Source organism: Narcine bancroftii, chromosome 8 (assembly GCF_036971445.1).
Source record: "Narcine bancroftii isolate sNarBan1 chromosome 8, sNarBan1.hap1, whole genome shotgun sequence".
Lineage (NCBI taxonomy): Eukaryota > Metazoa > Chordata > Chondrichthyes > Torpediniformes > Narcinidae > Narcine > Narcine bancroftii.
Window position 1 is genome coordinate 68885701 of NC_091476.1, and position 22890 is coordinate 68908590.

General features: G+C 49.6%; 1 protein-coding gene across 13 annotated transcripts in view; it reads left to right on the top strand.

Moving 5' to 3' along the window:
- Positions 1 to 22890, top strand: part of sipa1 (signal-induced proliferation-associated 1) — a 159035-nt gene that overhangs the window by 132961 nt on the left and 3184 nt on the right. For 10 of the 13 annotated variants that reach the window (XM_069893988.1, XM_069893991.1, XM_069893992.1 and 7 more), the window contains exons 11-16: positions 1527 to 1647; positions 4804 to 4981; positions 5645 to 5740; positions 8555 to 8621; positions 12234 to 12312; positions 13401 to 16369. In XM_069893988.1, coding sequence (XP_069750089.1) covers positions 1527 to 1647; positions 4804 to 4981; positions 5645 to 5740; positions 8555 to 8621; positions 12234 to 12312; positions 13401 to 13604 — 745 coding nt within the window. In that variant the 3' untranslated portion in view covers positions 13605 to 16369. Of the gene's footprint in view, positions 1 to 1526; positions 1648 to 4803; positions 4982 to 5644; positions 5741 to 8554; positions 8622 to 12233; positions 12313 to 13400; positions 16370 to 22890 lie in introns of those variants that run through there. The other 3 variants (XR_011343174.1, XM_069893994.1, XM_069893995.1) reach the window with 3 other exon arrangements.

Sequence of the window (22890 nt, forward strand, 5' to 3'; positions counted from 1 at the left end):
CACACTCCCCCCCGTGCCCTCTCATGGCCTGTTCCGATACCCAATACTCCTTCAGCTGGTCTCGAGCCAGCCTCCAGTGGCCTGCCGTGAGTCCCTTGACCGCAGCCCACGTGGATTCCTCACCCTTAAGTGGCTGGCAGCCCACTGCAAGGAAAAGAACCCCCACTTATTCTTTGGCCCCAGAGCACCCCCCCCCCCCCACTGTGGTCATGGTCCCATGGGACACCTCTGAAGAAGTTGACTCTGATGGATGAACTAGAGTCAACAAGGTAATGGGAAAGAGGGACCTGGTGCGAGCTGCAATGTGAGTTGGCAGAGCTCGAGATAAGTTTTGTTAATTAAGGATGTGATATACAAGGCAAGGCAGGGGAACAATCAGGAAATCCATGGCTGGTGTGACAGATTATCTTGTGTTTGCATTGTATATAGCTATGTTTTTGGGAGATAAATTCGGAAAGGTTTGTTAGAGTAGGTCACATACAAACACTTTAAAACAGATCTTATTTGAAATACTGGAGCTCTGCCCCATGCTAGACATGTTGGGGCCTCGGAGCTTTGGCAGGAACTTCGGAGAGTGCTCAAGAGACTTCACTAATGGATTATTGTTTACAAAAGGCAACAGATGAAAGATCTTGTTGGAGCTGCAGATTGTCTGGAAGAGAAATTGTTGTTCTGAGAGGGTCATGTGGTTTTGCAAGCAGAGAGAGTAAAACAGGCTTTTCTATCAGAAAGAGAGAGGGGGGGAATTCAGTTCTGCAGCGCTACAGTCAGCAGCAGCAACTGGGACTGGAACAGGGCAAGCTGGCAAGCTTGTGGAAAACCCCATTTGGAAGACGGGTTGTGAGTTCTTAGTTCAGGCTGGTCAAAGCCCTTATGGTTCATGCAAGAGGAGAGGACTGGTTGGCTTAAGTTTCACTTGGAATAAGAGAAACAAAAAGGAACTCTGCGGAGACCTGAAAGAAAGAGGTTATCATCTGGAGAATCCTGGGGGGGGGAGGGGGGGCAAGTTTCTTCAGCAAGACACTGAAGTGGTTGATTAAAAAAGGAATCAGTTGTGGGTGTCCTGGACAACAAATCTTTCTCTGAAAACCGACAAGAACCTTCCTGAGTGGTAACCATTTACCTTTTGAGTACAAAAGTCTGGTGAACTTTATACAGGTTCAATTCTGTGCACAGTATAAGAATTGCCTGCAACCAATGAACTTGGAGGAATGAAAAGTGAGACTGCACTGTGAACCAAATAACTTTTCTGAACTTAAACACACATGCACTTAGAATTAGAAGGGGGTTAAGTAAGTCAATAGTGATAAGTTAAAGTGTGATTCTGTTTTCATGTTTAAAGATCATTAAAAGCAACTTTTGTTTAAATAACCATTTGTCTTGGTGAATATCTATTGCTGTTGGGTTTTGGAGTCCTCTGGGCTCATAACACTGGCAAGAGGGCTGATCCAACCTTTCACTGAGTATGCTTTGAGAACTTGGTACTTGAGCCAGTAACTCCTGATTAAGGACTATACTTTCTACAGGAATGAGAGAGACGCCTGTTCCCGGACCCTGAAGATGTCAACCCCTGACCTCATTTTGGCCGTCAAGTCCCACTGCCCACCGTCTCCTGGGAGACTGGACTTCGACTCCAAGGACGGCCAGGTCAGTAGTTCCCCGAAGCTGAGGGCAGAGCTCCTGCCCGGTGACGTCCAGGGGGATTTTCTGCCCCTGATCTCGGACAGTTTGCCAAGTAGCTAGAGCTCGGTGAAAAAGTCGGTGGGCTTTGCCCAGCCCAAAGACCGGAGGTACTCGAATGGAGATCCCACTAGCCTCTGAACCCGAGCTTTCATAGGGACGTTGCACCATAGTTTACGATTATAATTCCGGCTCCCCGCCAAGTATATGCAAAAAAAAAACAATTTCCCGAGAAGATTTGGAGTGTTTACCCTTGCGGATTGGAAAACCGTGGAATCGTTTCGCTGACTGTTGTACCTCTGAGGGGATGCTTAGAAGAAGACTGGCTGTCAGGCTTAGGGTGTCAAGCCTCGCACACCCAAAGTTCTGCTCATGGATAGCACCGCAAATGAATGGCCCTGTGGTACAAATCTCAGTTGCCCGTCTTGGGGGTGGGGGGGTGGGGGGTTTAACTCCACAGGTGGTCTGAGAATCGGCTACAACATTTCTCCAGGAAAATCTGCAGAGCAAAACACTTCGTCCAAAGCCCCACGGTTTTTAAGTTGTGTGATTAACTCTGTTCTCAGGAGATGCCTTTCTTTCAGCCAGCTGTCCCTTCTGTGAACTGATTTGTAACTTTAACTTTGGGTTCCAACCTATCGTATTCTGGAATTTTCTGTGTTTTCCCATCACTTCTGTATGAAAACTCAGATTTGTAAATAAATCTGGCTATTAGCTTGACAGCGTTACAATCAAATTAGTTTTATTTGACAGTGTGGTACTTGTTTTTTTAAAAACCAGGGTGAACGTTTTATGTTAGTTAGAACAGGGGCCCCCAAACTTTTCAGGCCATCGATCATGAGATGTTTGATTCTTCGTCGACTCCCTTGAAGTCCCAGCGCTGGATGGGGGGTGGGGGGTGGTGGTGCTGGATGGAGAGGGGGTGGGTGATGGGGGTGCTGATCAGAAGGTGTGGGTGATGCGGGCACTGAACAGAGGGGATGGGTGATGGGGGCACTGAACAGAGGGGGTGGGTGCTGGGCGGTTCCCGAAGTTACAAAGAAAACCTATGTCTTTCAGTCCATCCTCCCATTCACTCTCAACTTGTTAATAGGCCAAAGCCAAATGCAACATGGTGATCACCAAGGCAGAAGTTCCATTGACCCCTCCCCCTTCCCCCTCCCCCCCCCCCCCCCACTGGGTGTTATCAACCCCCTGGCATTTGTCAAGCCCCTTGGATAGTCCCATCAACCCCCTGCGGTCAATAACGACCACCTTGGAGACCCCTGATTTCGAAGGTGGATAAATATTAGATTCTGTCAGAATGTAAGATGTTGTCTTCCGGTCAGACGAGACTTTTATCCCTTGACCTGGTACAAGCAGAATCTGGGCCAATAATGGTTTAATGTATTAAACGCACAGCGCTGGGGATTCTCAGCAAATCAGACGGTGTAAAGATAAAGGTACATCACTGACTTTTCGAGCTTGAGCCCGTCAGCAAGGTATGAGTGAAATGTCGACAGCCAAGGGCCCGGACAAATTGGGGGTGGGGGGGAAGGAACCCAGTCCCACATCTCGGGGGGGGGGGGAAGGAACCCAGTCCCACAACTCAGGGGGTGAAAGGAGGGAGGGCACGCCAACGAACGGGGTGGGGGGGGGTTCCGGGAATGTGGAGGGAAAGAGATGGGGTGCGCGGGCCGGCAGCAGTGGGCGTTAACACCGCCTGGTCGGAGACCGCCCCAGGTGGGAAAACAAATCAAGTGCTGCTCCTCAGATTTACCGCTTCAACGAGGCCGCGGTCGGACAGTGTCACCCACCAGCGCGGGAGTGGGATTGACCAGTCGGATTGACTCGCCTGTGTGTTTCCTTCCAACATTGACATAGCATGTTTCGCAGAGCACAAGGAACCCCCCCCCCCCCCCCAACCCAACCCAACCCAGCTCCAAATCACGACACTCTACTCATCGGCTTCTCCGGTTCCTGCTCTCCGCTCTCCCTCTTCTCCCGAGTTCTCCGCCCTTTCCCTCGCTGGCCACCAAGCCGAGCCTCCTTGCTGGTGAAAACTCACCACGCCATTGGGGCTCTGTGATGAGTAAGGGATTGCTTAAGGTGAGATGGGAGTGGGAAGGGAAGGTTGAGAATCACGACTCGAGACTGAGATATTTGGCTTGAGAGAAATGGTCATTGGCCCATTTCCTTTGGGAGCTCTGAATTCCTGCACATAACAAGTCCATGAGGGGCGATTCAAACAGTGGTTCTCTCCACCTGCCCCCCGCCTTAGGCAACCCCTTCCCCAAACACTGGAGGGAAAATCTGAGAGCCTGGGATGCTCCCCTGTGCTTGCCGACAGATCTGAACGTGGGCTCACTCTGACGCTGGGCAGATGCATGGACGCGGGAGGTCTGGGAGGGCTCGATGGGGCAAAACTTCGTTGAGATGCTTGCTTTGATTCTGTGTTGTAAACTCTTTCTACTTCTCTCTTTCGATGCAGGCCTGCCATTCTCTAGCTTCTTGAAAATAACACCTGCTGTCTGCCAAAATGCACATTGCCCCGTCTCGTGACGAAGTTTCATTCCCATCGTTGTAACGTTAAGAGTGTTTGTCTGTGTACATGAAACTTTGGGCACGTACACTGTTCACACCACTATCCTTCCTTGATACCTCATCCCTGTCTTCTGTATAGAATTCCCACCCCCCATGGTGACTGTCTCACTCCTCAGTCCCACCCTGACGGCGGTGGGTTTGAGCCTACGATCAAGGTGGGAGGCGGTGGTGGGGGGGGGGGCTCTCCCTCGGAAAGGGAACACTGCGGGGGTCTTCCAAAGGTGGCGTGGAACTGACCCCCCCCCCTTCCCCCCGCCGCTCCTCTCGGTAGAAATCCGTAGGCCGCTATCAGAACAGGAGCGCTGTCCCGATGTCCTTGGCCAACTCTCCTCCCTCCATCAACGCCACTGAAAAGACAGGTTAGCTGCCCATCGATCCCACTGTGCCACACCAGGGGCTTCAGAAACTGCCCAAGTAATATTTGGTGCTGCTGGGGTTGGTGTAAGTATTACTCTAAAACCCTGAGCAGTTTACCAGCCGCGGACGGCCATGAGGGCTGGACTTCTCTGATGGCGATGTTCATTTCTGTTCCTCCTCTAGGTTGCTGCTCTTCATTGCCCTTCCCCCAGGTCAGCCCTTGAGGGGAGTTGCCCCGGCAATCAAAGGATTTGCCATCCTGGTGTTCTGGACCCTCACCAGGCCCTGCTGAACGATTCCACGCCCATCGGTTCCCTCTCTGGTCTGGGCCAAAGCAAGTCAAGTGGAGACAAGCTGTACGGTAAGGTCAGAGTGGAAGAAAGGGAGGGGGGGGGGGGGGGCCTGTGTGCGCGTCTGCAGCCCACCTGTGCGCATCCGCCGCGGTGGGTGTGGCTCTCTGGTGGTGGGTGCGCGCACGCACACAAAGTGGGGCGATCTTTCTGCCGTAGATGTTCCAGGTAGAGGACGGTTGTCCCTTGTGTTATGAGAAAAGTGGGCGTGGAAATACAGGGAAAGGTTAAACAGGCTGTGACTTTTTTTTCCCTTGGAGTGTTGAAGAACGAGGGGAGATTTGATGGAGGTTGAAAAAATTATGAGGGGGTGGACAAAGTAACTGTAGGTCGGCTTTTTCTGCTGAGGTTAAGTGAGATACAAACCAGAGGACACGGGTTAAAGACGAAAGGGGAAAAGTTGAGGGGGGAGCTTCTTCATACAGAGAGCGGAGGAGAGTGCGGAATGAGCTGAAGTGGTGAATGTGGGCTCAAATGTTTCCATTTAAGTAAAATTTGAACAGGTACATGGATGGGAGGGGTATGGGCTGGGTACAGGTCAGTGGCTCTCAGCAGAATAATTGTCCGTCACAGGCTAGAAGGGTCTGTTTCTATGCTATAATGTTCTATGGAAGGGGGTTTTGAGTAAAACCCTTGGCATCCTGGATCACTGATCAGTACATTGTCCATTTCAGATTCGATAACTACCGATGTCTCCAACATTCAGTGGCAATCCCTGGCAGACATAGCTTCATACTGTGAAAACCTTGTCCAGTCCCTCTCCCTGGAAGGTGAGTGGTGTTTGAAACAACTTCCCAGCCAAAGATGTTGTTCTGGTGACGAGTGAGGCCTTCTGAACGGGGACCAGGCAACGATTCTTTGGCAGCACCATCCCCTTCTTCCCCACTTGAGGCAGAAGGCGAACGTTCCCCACCTCTTTGCCCTCGTGATTGGGAACATTAACCACTGGATCGTTCTCTGCCTTCAAAGTGGCTCCAAATTTAAATTCAAGCCCTTCCAGCCCAGAAGGCCGTGCCTCACCAAATGTTATTTGAAGGGTGGGAGGAAACCAGGCCCCCCACCCCCCAGGTTAGACATGGGGGAGAGCGCCGGTTTCGAAGCCGAGTTGCTGGTGTCGTTACAGCGTTGCGCTCATGGGCCACACGAAGCTCTCTTCGCCTCCTCGCCAGTCCCCGCGGCCACTGAACGGCTGCGTCGTCGACCCCGTGAAGCCCTGGGTCTATGCCAGCCAAGGCGTGACATAACCTCAACCTTTGCCTGCCGTGAGGCCAGCAAAAAGGGGTCACATTGCCCCAATGGCCTGAGCAAGAGAGACACCGCATCCCCGGCACTCCCGAGGCCTCTGCAGCCGCTCAGGCCTCGGCTCACTGAGCCCCAGGGATTCCGACTCCCATTCCCGTCTGGACCTTGGTTCCCTCCGGCGAGAATGACTGCAAAGGCACTGGGTATGAGGAGCTTGGCTGGACGGCTTCACAGCATTGGCCAAACCTCCCCCTCCTGCTGCGCACAGAGAGGGGTGTTAATTGGATACGATAAGGTGAGAATTGATTTAGGCCCTGTGAAAAGGAGCAGGGTAAAGGGAAGCGGGAGAGAGATGGGGGGAAGAAGGAGGGGAGGATGAAGGGGGGGGGGGGGAAGAAGGAGGGGAGGATGAAGGGAGGATGAAGGAGGGGAGGATGAAGGGGGGAAGAAGGAGGGGAGGATGAAGGGGAAGAAGGAGGGGAGGATGAAGGGGAAGAAGGAGGGGAGGATGAAGGGGGAAGAAGGAGGGGAGGATGAAGGGGGAAGAAGGAGGGGAGGATGAAGGGGGGGGGAAGAAGGAGGGGAGGATGAAGGGGGGAAGAAGGAGGGGAAGATGAAGGGGAAGAAGGAGGGGAGGATGAAGGGGAAGAAGGAGGGGAGGATGAAGGGGGAAGAAGGAGGGGAGGATGAAGGGGAAGAAGGAGGGGAGGATGAAGGGGGAAGAAGGAGGGGAGGATGAAGGGGGAAGAAGGAGGGGAGGATGAAGGGGGAAGAAGGAGGGGATGATGAAGGGGGAAGAAGGAGGGGAGGATGAAGGGGGAAGAAGGAGGGGAGGATGAAGGGGAAGAAGGAGGGGAGGATGAAGGGGGAAGAAGGAGGGGAGGATGAAGGGGGAAGAAGGAAGGGAGGATGAAGGGGGAAGAAGGAGGGGAGGATGAAGGGGGAAGAAGGAGGGGAGGATGAAGGGGGAAGAAGGAGGGGAGGATGAAGGGGGAAGAAGGAGGGGAAGATGGAGGTGGGCGGAAGGAGGTAGTAGGGGAAGATGGAGGTGGGGGGAAGGAGGTAGTAGGGGAAGATGGAGGTAGGGGAATGACGGGGAACAAGATGGAGGTAGGGGAGAAGGGAGATGAGGGGGGATAAAGGGGAAGGAGGAGGGATGGAGGGGGGGATGAAGGGGGGAAGAAGGAGGGGGAAGGAATGGGGGAAAGATGAAGGGAAAGGAATGGGGGGGGGAAGGTGAAGGGGAAGGAGGGAATGGGGGAAGAAGATGGAGGGAGTGGGGGAAGATGTCAATGTCATCCAGTTGGAGGGTCCCAGACGGAAAGATGAGGTGTTGTTCCTCCAAGTTGCAGGTGGTCTCAGTCTGGCGGTGCCCGAGACCACAGACGGGAGGAAATGGAACTGGGTGGCCCCATGGGAGATCCCCACCATTGCGGGTGGGCAGAGCGAAGTGGGGCCGATGGAGCGATCTCCCTCTCCTTCCGGTGTAGAGGAGACAACGACGGGAGTAGGTGACCCACCCCCGCCCCTGATCCCGATTTATGAGTGAGGTATTGCTTCACTGGGGGCCCCAAACGTCGGCGAGTGAGGTGCGGGCACAAGTGGGGCATCTCCCGCGGGCGCGGAGGGGGGTGGGTGGGGGGGTGATTGATAGGGAGGGAGGGGAGCGGTCCCCGCGGAAGGCAGAGAGGGGAACAGGTGGGATCACGCAGTCGTTGGTGGAAATGGCAGAGGAGGGTGTATTGGGTGTGGAGGCTGTGGGGGGTGGTAGTTCTGTCTGTCTCTTTCTACCGCCCCCCCCCCCCTTTCCTGTCGCAGACCAAAAAATACAAAATCAATTCTCACCTCTGTTCTTATCACCGCTGGCGTTGCGATCAGCGCATCGCCTTTACAGTGCCAGCGATTGGGACCGGGGTTCGAATCCCGCGCTGTCTACAAGGAATTTGTACGCACTCCCCGAGTCTGTGCGTGTTTCCCCCGCGAGTTTCCATTAAAAACGTACCGGGCACGTAATGGAATGTAGATTTGGCGGCACGGGCTCGTGGGCCGAAAGGGCCTGTTACCGTCTGGTATTTCTAAATTTTAAAAAAATCCAATTAACACCTTTTATATGCAGGCGTGGACTCCTTCCCTTCCCTTTCCATCCCCAGTCTTTAATTCAGTCTATTTTCACTCACACCTCATGCCGAAATGTCGGCGATATATCTTTACCTCCTGCGGACGCTGCAAGACCGGCCGAGTTCCTCCGGCGTTTCGGTGATTTTCCTTTGCTCCCTTCCCCCCGCCCCCCACCCATCATGGGGCATTGGCTCTGCGAGTGACTCTTGCTGTGTTTTTTTCAGAGGAGAGGACAACGGAGGAACCCAGAGCTACTGACGCCCTGGACCTGAGGGGGACGGGCGGATCAAGGTAAGTTGGCTGTGATCGTGGGTCAGCATTACCTTGGTGACTGGGTACAGCCAGGGAAGGTGGTGGGGTGGGGGGAGAGAGAAGCTGTGAGGCAGGCAGAGGGTGGGGGTGGTGGTGGAGGGAAGGGGGGTGGAGAAAGAATTCCCTGTTTCTCCTGTAAATTTTCCAATATCCTCAGGCAATGGTTCCCAAACTAGGAGAGAGGCCAATCATAATCTTTCAAAGTTTGTAAACTAATGGAAAGTATTCTTAGAGATAATATGTATAAGTATCTAGAGGGGCAGGGACTGATCAGGGACACCCAATGCGGATTTGTGCGGGGAAGGCCATGTTTGACAGATCTTGTTGAATTTTTTGATGAAGATAGAGCAGTAGATGTGGTCCATCTGGATTTCAGTAAGGTCTTCGATAAGGTTCCACATGGAAGGTTGGTGAGGAAGGTTCAAGTGCTAGGGATTAATGTTGAGATGGTCAGATGGGTTCAATGATGGCTAGAAGATAGACGCCAGAGAGTCATGGTGGATAACTGTCTGTCAGGATGGAGGCTGGTGATGAGTGGTGTGCCTCAGGGATTGTTGTTGGGTCCCTTGTTGTTCGTTATTTACATGAATGATTTGGATGACTGGGTGGAAAATTGGGTGAGTAAATATGCGGATGAAACTAAAATAGGGGGAGTTGTGGATAGTGAGAAGGGTTTTCGGAGACTGCAGAAGTATTTGGACTGTTTGGGAGAGTGGGCAGAGAGGTGGCAGATGGAGTTTAATGGAGATAAGTGTGAGGTGCTTCATTTTGGGAAGAATAACCAAAATAGAACATAGGCAGTGAAGGGGAGGGTGTTGAGGAATGCGGAGGAACAGAGGGATCTTGGAATAACGGTTCAGCGTTCCTTGAAGGTCGATTCCCATGTAGATAGGGTGGTGAAGAAGCTTTTGGTATGCTGGCCTTTATAAATCATAGCATAGAATATAGGAGCTGGGAGGTGATGTGGAGACTGTTCAAGGCATTGGTGAGGCCAAGTTTGGAGTATTGTGTGCAGTTCTGGTCTCCAAATTATAGGAAGGATATCAATAAGGTAGAGAAGGTGCAGAGAAGATTTACTAAAATGTTGCTGAGATTGCAGTATCTAGAATATAGAGAAAGATTGAGTAGACTGGGTCTTTATTCATTGGAGCATAGAAGGTTGAGAGGGAATTTGATAGAGGTATTTAAAATGATGAGGGGGGGATAGACTAAGTTGATGTGAATAGGCAGTTGGAATCTAAGTGACTGTATGTACTGGCAGGAGGGAGCACGAGGTTCTGTTTGGAAGGGAAAGTGACTCAGCCATAGAGGGGTATCAAATTTTGGCAAGGCATGGGTGGGGGGAAAGTGGTCACAGCTTCCATGGCCAGTCAGAGCACAAGCTAGACTGCTGAAGACACAATAAACCCAACGTGCCAGACAGGCACAAAGTTCATGCTTATTGTCAAAGAACGTACATGGCTTCACATAGAGCCCTGAGATTTTTCTTCCTGCAGGGCCAGGTCAAATGAGCGGGGTGGAGGTGGTGGGGGGGAATGGAAACATCTTAGTTAGGATTCCTGTTCCTCAAACAATGACAGAACCACTTCCAATATATCTTCTCAACTCTGTGTGTGTGTGTGTGAGAGAGAGATGTAATAGTGTTGTGCTAACCAGGCTTCTCAAAGGCAATAATTTTTTGCCTCCTCACCAACCCAATCCCCATGTCTCTAAAAATAAGTTTTACACACACACACACACGCTCACACACATACACACACACACACACACAGAGTACAGCCCCTTCAACCCATGATGTGCCGACCTACATCGACCGACCAGCTAAATCATGCCTCCCCCACAACCAAAACCTTCTATTTTTCTTGCAGCCATGTGCCCCTCTGAGTCTTTTAAGTGCCCCTACTGCCCCAATCTCCTGGGCAATGCATTCCAGGCACCCACTACTCTGTGCGTGGGGGGAAAATAACTATTGAGCCCTAAACTTTCTTCCCCTCTCACCTTGTATAAACATCCCCTGGTGTTTGCTACTCTCACCCCGGAAAAAAAAAGGCACCAGTCATCCACCCTATCGATGCATCTTAGAATTTTGTCGACCTCTCTCAAGTCCCCTCTCCTCCTTTTACAGTCCAAAGAGAAAAGCCCCAGCTCTGCTAACCCTGCCTCGTAAGATGTGTTTTCCAATCCAGGCAACATCTCTTCTGCAATGCCTCTTATAATCCTGTAGACCTCTCATCCTGCTTTGTCCCAAAGAGCTCTGTTAAACTTGCCTCACGAAATGTGTTCTCCAGTTCAGGCAACTTCCTAGTGAATCTCCTCTGAACCCTCCACATCCTTCCTGCAATGATGTGACCAGAACTGAACACTATAGTCCAAGTGCGGTCTCACAGCTCTTGTACTCAATCCCCTGACTAATTAAGGTCAGCATAACATAAACTGTGAGATGACCTTGAGAGCCCAGAGGACCCCAAAACACAGCAGCAATAGATATTCACCAAGACAAATAGTTACTTAAACAAAAGTTGCTTTTAATTATCTTTAAACATGAAAATAGAATCAAACTTTAACTTATCACTATTAACTTACTTAACCCCCCTCTAATTCTAAGCGCACATGTATGTAATGTGTGTATAAGTTCATAAAAGTTATTTGGTTCACAGTCCAATCTCACTTCTCATTCCTCCAAGTTCACTGGTTCCAGGCAATTCTTATACTGTGCACAGAATTTAACATTTATCAAGTTCACCAGGCTTTGGTGCTTCAGAGGTCAATGTTTACTGCTCAGGAAGGTTCTTATCGGTTTTCAGAGAGAGATTTGTTGTTCCAGGGCACCTACAACTGATATACTTCCATCAGCCACTTCAGTGTCTTGCTGACGAAACTTGCCCCCTTCAGGGTTCTCCGGATGATAACCTCTTTCTTTCAGGTCACCACAGAGTTCCTTTGTGTTTCCCTTATTCCAAGTTAAACATTAGACAGCCATTCCTCTCCTCTTGCATGAACCACAAGGGCTTTGACCAGGCCATCTTCCAAATGGGCTTGCCAGCTTGTCCTGTTCCAGTCCCAGCTGCTTCTGCTGGCTATAACACTGTAGAAGTGATATGTGTGTGTGTCTCTCTCTCTCTGAGAGAAAGCCTGTTTGAATCTCTCTGTTTGCAAAACCACATGACCCTCTTACAACAGCAAGTTCCCCTCCAGACAGCAGCGGCTCAGACATGCTCTTTCATCCATTGTCTTTTGTAATCAACAATCCATTAGTAAAGCCTCTTGAGCACTCTTCAAAGCTCCTGCAAAAGCTGTTGGCCCCGACATGTCTAGCATGGGGCAGAGCTCCAGTATTTCAAATAAGATCTGTTTGTATGTAACCTACTCTAACAAACCTTTCTCAATTTATCTCCCAAAAACAAATCTATATACTCTGTCACACTGGACCCCCAAGGATCCCTCTGTTGTTCCACACAGTGAAAGATCTTTACGTGGAAATGCAGCGCCATTGAGGACCTATTGAAAATGCAGATCCGCGCAAGCGAATTTATGAAAAAAAAGATGCAAGTGGGCCGCCTGTCCAATGATCTTGCCTTTTCCCCCATCCAGCGTCTCTCCGACTGGTCTCAATGAGAAGGTGTTCCACTTGGAGACTGTCGTCAAGCAGCTGCACGAGAAACTGAAGAAGGTGAGAACTTGTGAGTCACGGCACGTCCTGAGGGAGGTGGGAGACAGCAGCGAAGGCCTCGGGATGGGGCGACGGCAGGGGAAGCCTCGGGGTGGGGCGACGGCAGGGGCCTTGAGGAGGGTCAATGTGTGTGAAGGTCGTGGGTGGGGTGGGGTGGGATGCAGGGACAAGGTAGGCCCAATCCTATCCCATGTGGGTTCCTTAAAGCCAAGACCAAGTCCTGGATACAGTAAAACTCCTGGTATCAGGCACGTCTGGGGAATTGGTAGAAGCTGGTTAAGTATATTTTTATGATGTTTGAGACCTCATCTTACAATCCTATGCACTAAAGCACCTATATTAAGAATAAATAATTTAAAAGACAAGGAGCAAAATAAAGCTGTGCTCCCCTCCCCCCAACCACCATTTTGTTCAGACGCCTGCCTACATTTTGTCCATGACGAAGGGCTCAATCCCCGAATCGCTGCCCAGAAAAGGGCAAGGGTGCTCCAAGTATGGGCAGGAGAGAGAACCCTTCAGTAGACTAGGTCAACTGGAAACACCTCGGATTAATCCAGATCATTTGGTTCTAATTTTAAATTGAGAATCACCGATAAGGTTTGGAAATTAAAAAAAAAAAAATTCATCTTTAAAATCAATTTTTTTTTTGCCGGCTGTTGGCTCGAATTCTGGAGACCAGGGGTTTTACTGTACATCCAGCGGAGGCTGGTCTGGTGCAGGGTTTCAACTGAAGCAAGGACAAATTCCTTGCCGATTCCTTCCCCACCGATTTGACCCACTGAGAACCCCCGGCAGGTTCCAGATTCCAGTATCTGCTGACCTCCAGATGGTCAAGGTTGTATGTGGTTCACCTGCCAAACATTCAAGATTCCTTTACTGCAGGTGTACTATTGCACAAAATTTCCTTTAGTGTAGACAAAGATTCGCCATCAGCAGAAAATGCCGGGTGCCTCTTGTGAAAACCCTGGGGAGAATGGAGGAGAGCTTAACTCCACGTCCGCTACTCAGATTATCATGCGATTTTAATTTTTTTTAATCAACGTTTTAAATTGTAATGATGTTTCTTTGTTTTTAAAACCTTGGGATAGGAGCAGGAAGATAAGGCACTGCTGGCCAGCGAGGTGGAGCAGCTAAGACAGACGAACCAGCGTCTGCACCAGGAGTCTCAGACCACGGTGTGCCACCTCTTAAGAGTAACTGACTTACTGATTCATAATGCCCAGCCAAAGCCTTCGACCTTGCTTGATTCGGGGGAGGGTGGTGGGAGAGTTACCCCCTCCTCACCAGAATGAGGCTTTGCACCCCAGTGGCGTTACATGGTTTGCGAACATAGCTGGCGCTCGCTTGTCTGCTTTGTTTTTTTTTGGGGATGCTCCAAGTTTGCGACGACAGACTTTTCCCCGTGATGTCCACTGGCAATTCGCGTTTCAATTGCTGGCATATACTTCATAAATGTGGAATTTTGTGGACCATTTAAAAAAAAAAAAAAAAAAAATTGAGTTGAGACCCTCGGCTATGACACCAATGCCGCGGTAAGTACCTGCGTCGTTGTCGGGCACGGGGTCAGGAGCTCTGATGGGGTGGGAAGGCCATGGTTGAGGGGTGGGCTCCAATGGGCAGCCAGGTGGGAAGCCCGGGGTGGAGGTGTCGGGAGCTCCGGGCGGCCGGCCAGGGATGAGGTGAGAGACTTTCGCGCGTAATAGGTGGAGAACTACCAGATTTTTGGGGGGCTAAAAGTTAGAGGGAGGGTCGAATTTTACATGATGTCAACTTTACACGAGTATCCACGGTACTTTGATTGCCATTTTCGTCTCCGTTTTGGGGCACCTGCATGGGCACAGTTACAATTTTTATGATTATTTGCCCCAACTGTGTAATGGCCTTGTTTGGGCTGTGAATATCCACCAGCTGCCTCTTTGTACATCCTTCAAAACCTGTCTACCTCGTGTTTATAAAGCATCCCCCTTCATCACCTCTGGCTTCCAGCTCTCCGGCGAGCCAAGGTCCAAACTGATCAGCAATTCAGCAATTCACCTTGTATTTACCACCCCCCCCCCCACCCCCCACCCCCCGTCCCCCATTTATTGTCCAGTAAGACCTGGTTTCTGAATGCCTTCAAGCAGAGATCTTTAATTAAGCAAGTACATCAGTATGGTGGGGGGGGGGGGGGGAACAATAGAACGTTGCAGCACAGAAAACAGGCCCTTCTAGTCTGTGCCAAACTAGCCATTGCGCCTCATAACATCCATTCGGGCAATGACTGTGGTCCCATAAGGTGAATAGATTATCTGTTTCTATATTCAAAACGTACCAGGGTGGGGTGGAGGTTTTAATGGGGTGTAAATTGGGCAGCACAGACTCGTGGGCCGAATTGGCCTGTTACCGTGCTGTATGTCTAAATTGAGGGCGTGCACATTTTTCCAAATTGAAATCAGTAGGAGTTCATGATTTAGTTGAAGCAAAGCAATTATCTGGTCACATCTGCTATGTCCCGTTCGCTCACAATGTCCAAATCACATATAACCATAAAACAGTTTACAGTGCGGAAACAGGCCATGTCGGCCCTTTGAGTCCGCGCCGGTTCACTTGAACAACTCCACTAGCTCCCCCCTCCCGCTCTCCACCCATATCCCTCCAACCCCCTCACATCCATGTACAGATCCAACCTTCTCTTAAATGACAGAAGGGACCCTGCTGCAACTGTCTCATTTGGAAGATCTTTCCACTCTGCCACCACTCGCTGAGTGAAAAAGCATCCTCTAATATTTCTCCTAAAGTTTCCCCCCTTACCCTTAACTTACGCTCTCTTGTTCCAACCTCCCCTGCCCTCAGGGGAGTCTATTTATGTCTAGTCTATCTATTCCCTTCATAATTTTAAATACTTCTATCAAATCCCCTCATCCACCTACGTTCCAATGAATAAAGTTTCAGTCTCCGTAATCAAGATGCTGTAAGCCAGGCAATATCCTTGTAAATCATAATGTTCTGTTTTGCAGAACGATCCGTGGGCATTAAGCAGCACATGGCTGTATTGTTCCGCCTGACCCGCACCCCAGTCCACACCTCGCCCATCCATGGACCTGTCCAGATCCTTCTTAAATCAGTGGCTCTCAACCTTTTTCTTCCCATTTTTAAGGAATCCCTCTACCATCGGTGCTCTGTGATTAGCTTAAGGTGGGATGTGGGTGGGAAGACAACCACAGTTTTAATTGTCCTTCATGGACTCATTATGTGCACGGTTTCAGAACTCCCAAAGGAAATGGGCCAATGACAATTTTTCTCAAGCCAAATATTTCAGTAACAATCGGGTCAAGAGCAGTGATTCTCAGCCTTCCCTTTCCACCACATCCCACCTTAAGCAGCCCCTTATAGAGCACCGATGGCAGAGGGATCACTTAAAGTGGGGTATGAGTGGGACTGATTTAGATTGTTGAAACTGTGCCTCCATTCACCATTTCCACACTCCTGCCACTCTCAGCATGAAGAGGTGTCCCCGCCCTGAACGTAGCCCCTTTCACTCTTATCCCTGCATCCTGTGGTTTGGATCTCACCCACCCTCGGTGGGGGGAAAAGCTGACTTGCATTGATGGGAATTAAATTGAGGGGCAGAGCAGGGCAAAGGGGCCCTCAGCCTTCACCGGAACATTTAACTCCCTGGCAACTACAGCCTTTGATGAACTGATGCCCAACTCTACCACTGGGGAATTCGACCTGCTTGAATCGGTCAAGTGCCGGGGATTTTCCTCCCTCCCTTGGGAGGGAGGGTGGGGAGATTTGTGAGGAGGTTGTTGAGAGATGGGGCCAGTGGAAGGCGTGAGGCCCTGGAAAGGTGGGTGGTACTGAAGATGCCCCATCGCCTGCCAAGCTTCCTTGAACTAGCACAGGGTGGGGATACCAGGCAGGGGTGGGGTCTCACCTCCTCAATACCTCTCAATAGTTCTGCACGTGATTAGATTCAGGAAATTCCCCCGAGTTTACCCTCTGCTTTTGTAACATAGGCCAGAGACATTTGGAAAACATTCGAATAAAAAAAATTGGCAACTTGCTTCCTTTATAATACCTTGTAATTTTGCTTTTAATCACAGAGGAATTAATCACAACGAGTTCTTCAGGGGAGGGGCCGATGGGCTGGCTTTCATTCGATGCCAGCTGGGTGGGCCGCTTTCCACCTCTCTGGAGCTCCCTCCTCCCTAAGGTCAGAGCTTGGTCACAGAGAACACCACCCCCGAACAGAGGTCCTTGACTAAATCCCCCCCAGAACACTTGAGAAAAGCAAGGCAGGAGACCATTTTCAGGGGGGGGGGAGGCATGGCGTGGTTAACGGAGGCAGAGACTGGGGTCCAGTTCCAGCGCTGCCTGCGTCTGTGGGGGTTTCCTCCCACCCTTCGAATCGTTCTGGAGTTATAGGTGTGTAAATTGGGTGGCACAGACCCGTGGGCCGGAAGGGCCTGTTAACCTTGCTGGAAATCTATTTTTTTTAAAATTAAAAATGTATTAAAAAAAAAAGGACAAAAATCCTTCCTTATTTAGCAAAACGCGCATTGATCCAAAGCCCAGAACATACAATTAGGAATTAATTGATTACTGTCTAAACGATGACAAGCGGCCGTCTTTTTACAGACTATCCAACTTGGAACATTAATTATTTAAACCCTAACCCGTCCCTCCCGACCACAGCAATGAACAACTTCCCGGTTTCAAAAGACCATGTGGTGCGGTGAGGGAGGAGCGAGCAAGCACAAACTCGGAAAGACTGGACAACAGGGCTTTATTCCTGTCAAAGTCTGAACACCAGTTCAAGCCTTGGCAGCTGGCTCAGGTCTAGATTGGGGTTGGCTGATTGACAGCTGGCCAGGTGTAGTCAGCCCCCATGGGGGGTCTATTCAGGTTGGCTGATTAACAGCTGGCCAGGTGGAGTCAGCCCCTCAGGTGGTCTTCCTGCAGGTATTGAGATCACCCCACCCCCACACTGCAGTCGGCTAGCGGTCGTATCACCACAGACCCACAGTGCTACAACGAACGAGAATAGGCCCAGTCGCAATTCCCTTTTGGATGTTATAGAAAGTCCAACCGCAGCCATCTTGGGGCTGGTTTACCGGTGTTGGCGGAACTTCGTCTGCCAGCTTCAAGGGGGAAACTACCAACCTGTTACCAAGGCACAATCTGGGCTGATTAATCAGAGAAGATTTACTTTTGTTGATGGTTTCTTTTTTCCTGCTATCAGTCCCTCAAAAGGGATTTTCTTTGGTATTGGTGAGGCCAAATTTGGAATACTGTGTGCAGTTCTGGTCCCCAAATTTGATGGAGAGGTGAAGAGGGTGCAGAAGAGATTTACTAAAATGCTGCCTGGATTGCAGTGTCTAGAATACAGAAAAAGATTGAGTAGACTGGTTCTTTATTTATTGGAGCCTAGAAGGTTGAGGGGGTATTTGATAGAGGTATTTAAAATTATGAGGGGAATAGATAGAGTAGATGTGAATAGGCTCTTTCCCTTGAGGGGAGGGGAAATTGGAATGAGGGGTTGTAAGTTAAGGGTTTGGGGGCAAAACTTTGGAAGTAACCCAAGAGGAAGCTTCTTCACTCAGAGAGAGGTGGCTGAGTGGAATGACCTTCCGGAAGAGGTGGTTGAGGCAGGGTCAATTCTGTCATTTAAGAGAAGGTTGGATGTGAGGGATATGGCAGGGTGTGGGTAGGTGGGACTAGTGGAGTTCACATAAATCGGTGCGTACTAGAGGGGCTGAGATTGCCTGTTCCTGTATGGTAATTGTTATGTGGTTAAAAAGTGATGCACTCTATTAATGGCCCCTTCTTCTTGCTTTGCACTATGCCTCTGCACCATCTGCTGGACTTTGGTATGGGTAGGTTAGGACTGTTCAGTCCATCGGATCTGCCCCGCCATTTAATCATGAGCTGATCCACTTTCCCACTCAGTCCTGCAGCCCAGCATTCTCCTCATAACCCTTGATCCCCTGGCTCATCAAGAATCTATCAATTCTGCCTTAAATGCAGGAATGCGCCGCTTAACGTCCACAAAACGTTCTGTGAAATTGGGCGTTGTGCGAACACCATGTTAAACACTTAGCAAAGCTACATGGGATACTGTAGTGTACCTGTAAACATTTTATTTGCAAGTAGGGATCAGTGTGGGGACTGACACGGGACTGAAGGCAGAGAGTGGGGCAGTGGGGTCCGTGTGGGGACTGATACAGGGCTGTGGGGTGAGAGTGGGGCAGTGGGGACTGATACAGGGCTGTGGGGAGAGAGCGGGGCAGTGGGGTCAGTGTGGGGACTGACACGGGACTGAAGGCAGAGAGTGGGGCAGTGGGGTCAGTGTGGGGACTGACACGGGACTGAAGGCAGAGAGTGGGGCACTGATACAGGCTGTGGGGACTGACACGGGACTGGAGGCAGAGAGCAGGGCAGTGGGGTCAGTGTGGGGACTGATACAGGGCTGGGGGGAGAGAGTGGGGCAGTAAGATCAGTATGGGGACTGATACAGGGCTGAGGGGAGAGAATGGGGTGGTGGGATCAGTGTGGGGACATACAGGACTGTGGGGAGAGAGTGGGGCAGTAGGATCAGTGTGGGGACTGATACATGGCTGAGGGGAGAGAACGAGGCAGTGGGATCAGTGTGGGGACTGATACAGGGCAGTGGGGACTGATACAGGACTGTGGGGGGAAGAACGGGGCAGTGGGATCAGTGTGGGGACTGACGCAGGGCTGTGGGGAGAGATCAGTTTGAATATACAATTTCCATTAGTTTAGGTGAGGTTCCTCAACATTCCGTAACAAAAATAAATCAGGATTTTGCAGATTTACTATATTAGTCATTTGTTTCAATAATTCTCATACTTTTACCCCAAACGGTCTTACCTTTGGATACATCCATGTAGAGTGTAAAAAGATACCTTCATCGATACCACATCTGAAACATTTATTTGATAAATCTAGTTTTATTTATTGCAATTGATACGGTGTGGTGTACAATTGATGTAGAAAATTATATTGTACCGATCTACACTGCACATTAACTGTGTTGGACATGCAGTCTCTACACAGATCCCTCCATAGTCATGCATTAATTGTAATGTTGAGGTCCTGTTCCCATTTCTGTTTAGATTTCCCTGTAATGACAAGTGCATTGCAGAGGTAAATTTCCATACCATTTCCACATCACTACATGGCTGCAGTGCCCTTTCTGATCCCAATTTGTCCCTTAAAAACTGCTTTATTTGAAAAAAGCATATTTCTGGATATTCATATTTAGCCCTCAGTTGAATAAAATGCATTAGTTGACCATGATTATAATAGTCTTCTATCACCTTGATTCCTTTATCATTCCACATTATCAAAAATTTATTACCTTGAGAGAATTGTTCTGGAACAGAGGTGATACACCTTGCCCCGTCCCAATTCCCCTGTCTATCTTGCCCCAAACATCTATTTAAATCAGTGTTTCTCAACCTTTCTCTTTCCACTCACATTCCACTTTAAGTAATCCCTCTGCCATCGGTGCTCTGTGATTAGTAAGGGGGTGGGGGGGGGGGAGTGTGAGTGGGAAGGGAAGATTGAGAACCGCTGCTCTAGACCCGATTGTGACTGAAATATTTGGCATGAGAGAAATTGTCGCTGGGCGATTTCCTTTGGGAGCTCTGAAACCCTGCACATAATGAGTCCATTAGGGATGATTTTCAAACTTTTTCTTTCCACCCACATCCCACCTTAAGCAACCCCTTACTAATCACAGAGCCCCGACAGTGTAGGGATTACTTAAGGTGGGATGTGAGTGGAAAGAAGAAGGTTGAGAACTGCTGATGTTTGGGGTAAGATAGAGGGGGGGAATTGGGACAAGGGGAGGTATATCACCTCTGTTCCAGATCGATTTAATTCCAGACATCAATCTTGCATTCCATTTATAAAGGAAAAGGTCTTAGGGTGACCTGTCTCCAATTTTCTCCACTGATCCATGTCGGGGTAATTCCCTCTTCAAAAAAAAGATGTGTTTGAGCTGATCTATAATCCCCCTAATTCATACTTCCATGTTAATTTCTGCATAGATACCAACATTCCTTCTAAATGTTGATACGTTTGGAGCCTCACTTAACAAACAAAATAGGATTTGTAAAATTAAACCATTTTTTATTTGCTCTCGGCCCCTGGCTTAAGTCTACTCAACCTAATTAATCTGCGCTACTCCAGATTCGCAAATAGCAACCGATATTTGTTGCACTGCAAGGTGACCGGGGGGAACGACCATCTTCCAAAAGAAAAAGGCTTTGCTATCTTCTTATAGCCTTTGTAGGCCTCAGTTCTTGTCATTTTCAGAGGTGCTAGGCAGCTGGTTAGAGGAGCCCACGGCTTGACTGCTAATTTGTCGGGACAAGATTTGAGGAGTCAGGGTAATTCGAAAGCTCCAAAATTGGCCTTTCCCAACGATGAGTGAACAAGCTGTAGCCCTAACAAGCTCTTTAAGGTAAAAGTTATCCAAGAGCTCAAATCTCTTGGGGTGCCCAAACTTTTTGCTCCTTTCCTCTATTTCCGCCCCCCACCGCTCTAAAATTGTACAAAACATTGCTTAAAACGTTGAAGAGAATGTTTAATCTTTAAAGTTTATGCCTTTTGGAGGTCAGGTCACCTTTCACCCACAGTAACAGAAACAGTAACCAGGGAGGTGCAAGCCCCCTTCTCAAATATCGCTCTAATCCTCGAGAATGTGCTCCAATCAATCCCCCCTTCAATGGAAAATCTACTCCATCTACCCATTGGGGGGATTGAGGCATGCGGCGCGGTTAACAGGCATTCCAGCCCACAGGCCTGCGCCACCCAAATGTCATCAACACTTGCCCCCTGGCATGGTTTGGAAGGCGGGAAGGAAACCCACAGGGAGGACATAAGAACGGGGTGGCCGGATCCGAACAGAGTCACCAGCACTGCAACAGCGCTGCCTCTCCAGAGTAAGAAGCGGAATCAGGTCTAGCATCATGAGCGCGTGTCACGAAATGAATTGTTTTGTGGAAACAGTGCCTTACTGGTGCAAATTTGCAATAAATCATGATTTAAAAATTGAGAATTAGCGCCAAAAAAAAATCGATGTTAATTGTCCATTCAGAAATCTGCTGTTTTTGTACTGTTGGGTGTGTGTCTTCAGGATCCTGTACCTCCTTCCTGATGGTAGCAGATTGAAGAGGGCCTGGCGTTGGTGGAGGGGGGGGGGGTGAGGTGCGGCCCTCTTTCTTAAGACACCCGGCTTTCGTTAGCGTCCTCGACAGGAGTAAAGGCTGGTGTCCCGTGATGGGGCTTGCCGAGTTAACGGCCCTCTGTCGCTTGTTTCTGTCCTGTGCACCAGTCAGGGATTGGAATGGAACCATTTGGCGCAGCCTTTATGGCATGGCCTGTTTGGCGCAGACCCATTTCGGTGCAAAACTATTAAATGGGTAGTTTCCAGTAGTTATTACAACCCATTAAAATGCCATCAACAATTTTGATCAAATGTGGAAAGGAAAAGTGCTCATACGATGGCTATATACTGGGGCACCCAGTATTGAGTGGGGCCGGGCTGGTCGTGGGATTCATTCACAAATCCAGGTAGCGAGGTTCTTTCCATCCCACTTCCTGTGGTGATGCAGAGGCTAGTCTACCTCCTGAGCCCCGAGGTCAATGTTAATTTAAGGTATAGATGCATCAAGCTTTGATTCAGACTAAAAGCTGCAGGTAAAATGCTACATTTTGCCGTTTGTGGATAATTCTTTTTAAAAAGGTACAATTGCAAGTCGAGAGCAGGGTATGGGAAAGCAAAGAGAATGGGCAAGAAGGTGGAAACATAGAAAGTCATCCATTTTCGTGTCTGAAGCAGAAGTCGGAGTATTTTTTAAAATGACTGCAGCTGATGTTCCAAGGCTGGTGCTTGTTGTGAATGATTATGGTGCCAAGTCCGCAGGCTTTAATCAGCTTAAATTTGTCCGCGCCAGGTCTCCGTACACTTCTGGCTCCTCGTGTCTGATGGAGGAGGGGGTCAGCCCGGGTCTTTATGCAGGTCGGTGATTGACAGCTGGCGGGGGTTTCCCCCACTGCAGTAGGCTGGTAGGAGTGCGGCCAGTGTGGTGTCCTCATGGATGTATTAGAGGACTAGCACGCTGCAGCACAGAAACAGGGTCTGTCCCCAACCTTTTTGTTCTGCCGAGTCCCACTGACCTGTGACCAGTCCATATCCCTCCCGTCCAAATTCTTCCAAAATTGAGCCCGTGCTTCCACTGGCCACTCGTTTTGCCCTGCCCCCACCATTCTCTGTGTGAAAAAATCCCCCCACTCCCAAACTTCTCCCCTTTCACCCTTAACCCATGTCCTCTGGTTTGGCGTGAGGAGCTTCCACCTTCTCCCTTCAAAGCATATGGGGGTTGCAGGTTAATTGGGCGGCATAGGCTCGTGGGCTGGAAGGCTGTACATCTACATTAAAAATTAAAATCGGAATATTGCAGGCCTGTACTGCCCCATTTCTGATGCCATAGCAAAAACCTGCCTTCTCGGGAGTAAAATGAGAGAGCCCGCAGTCACAGTGATCAAAGTAAAAACACAGCGGTG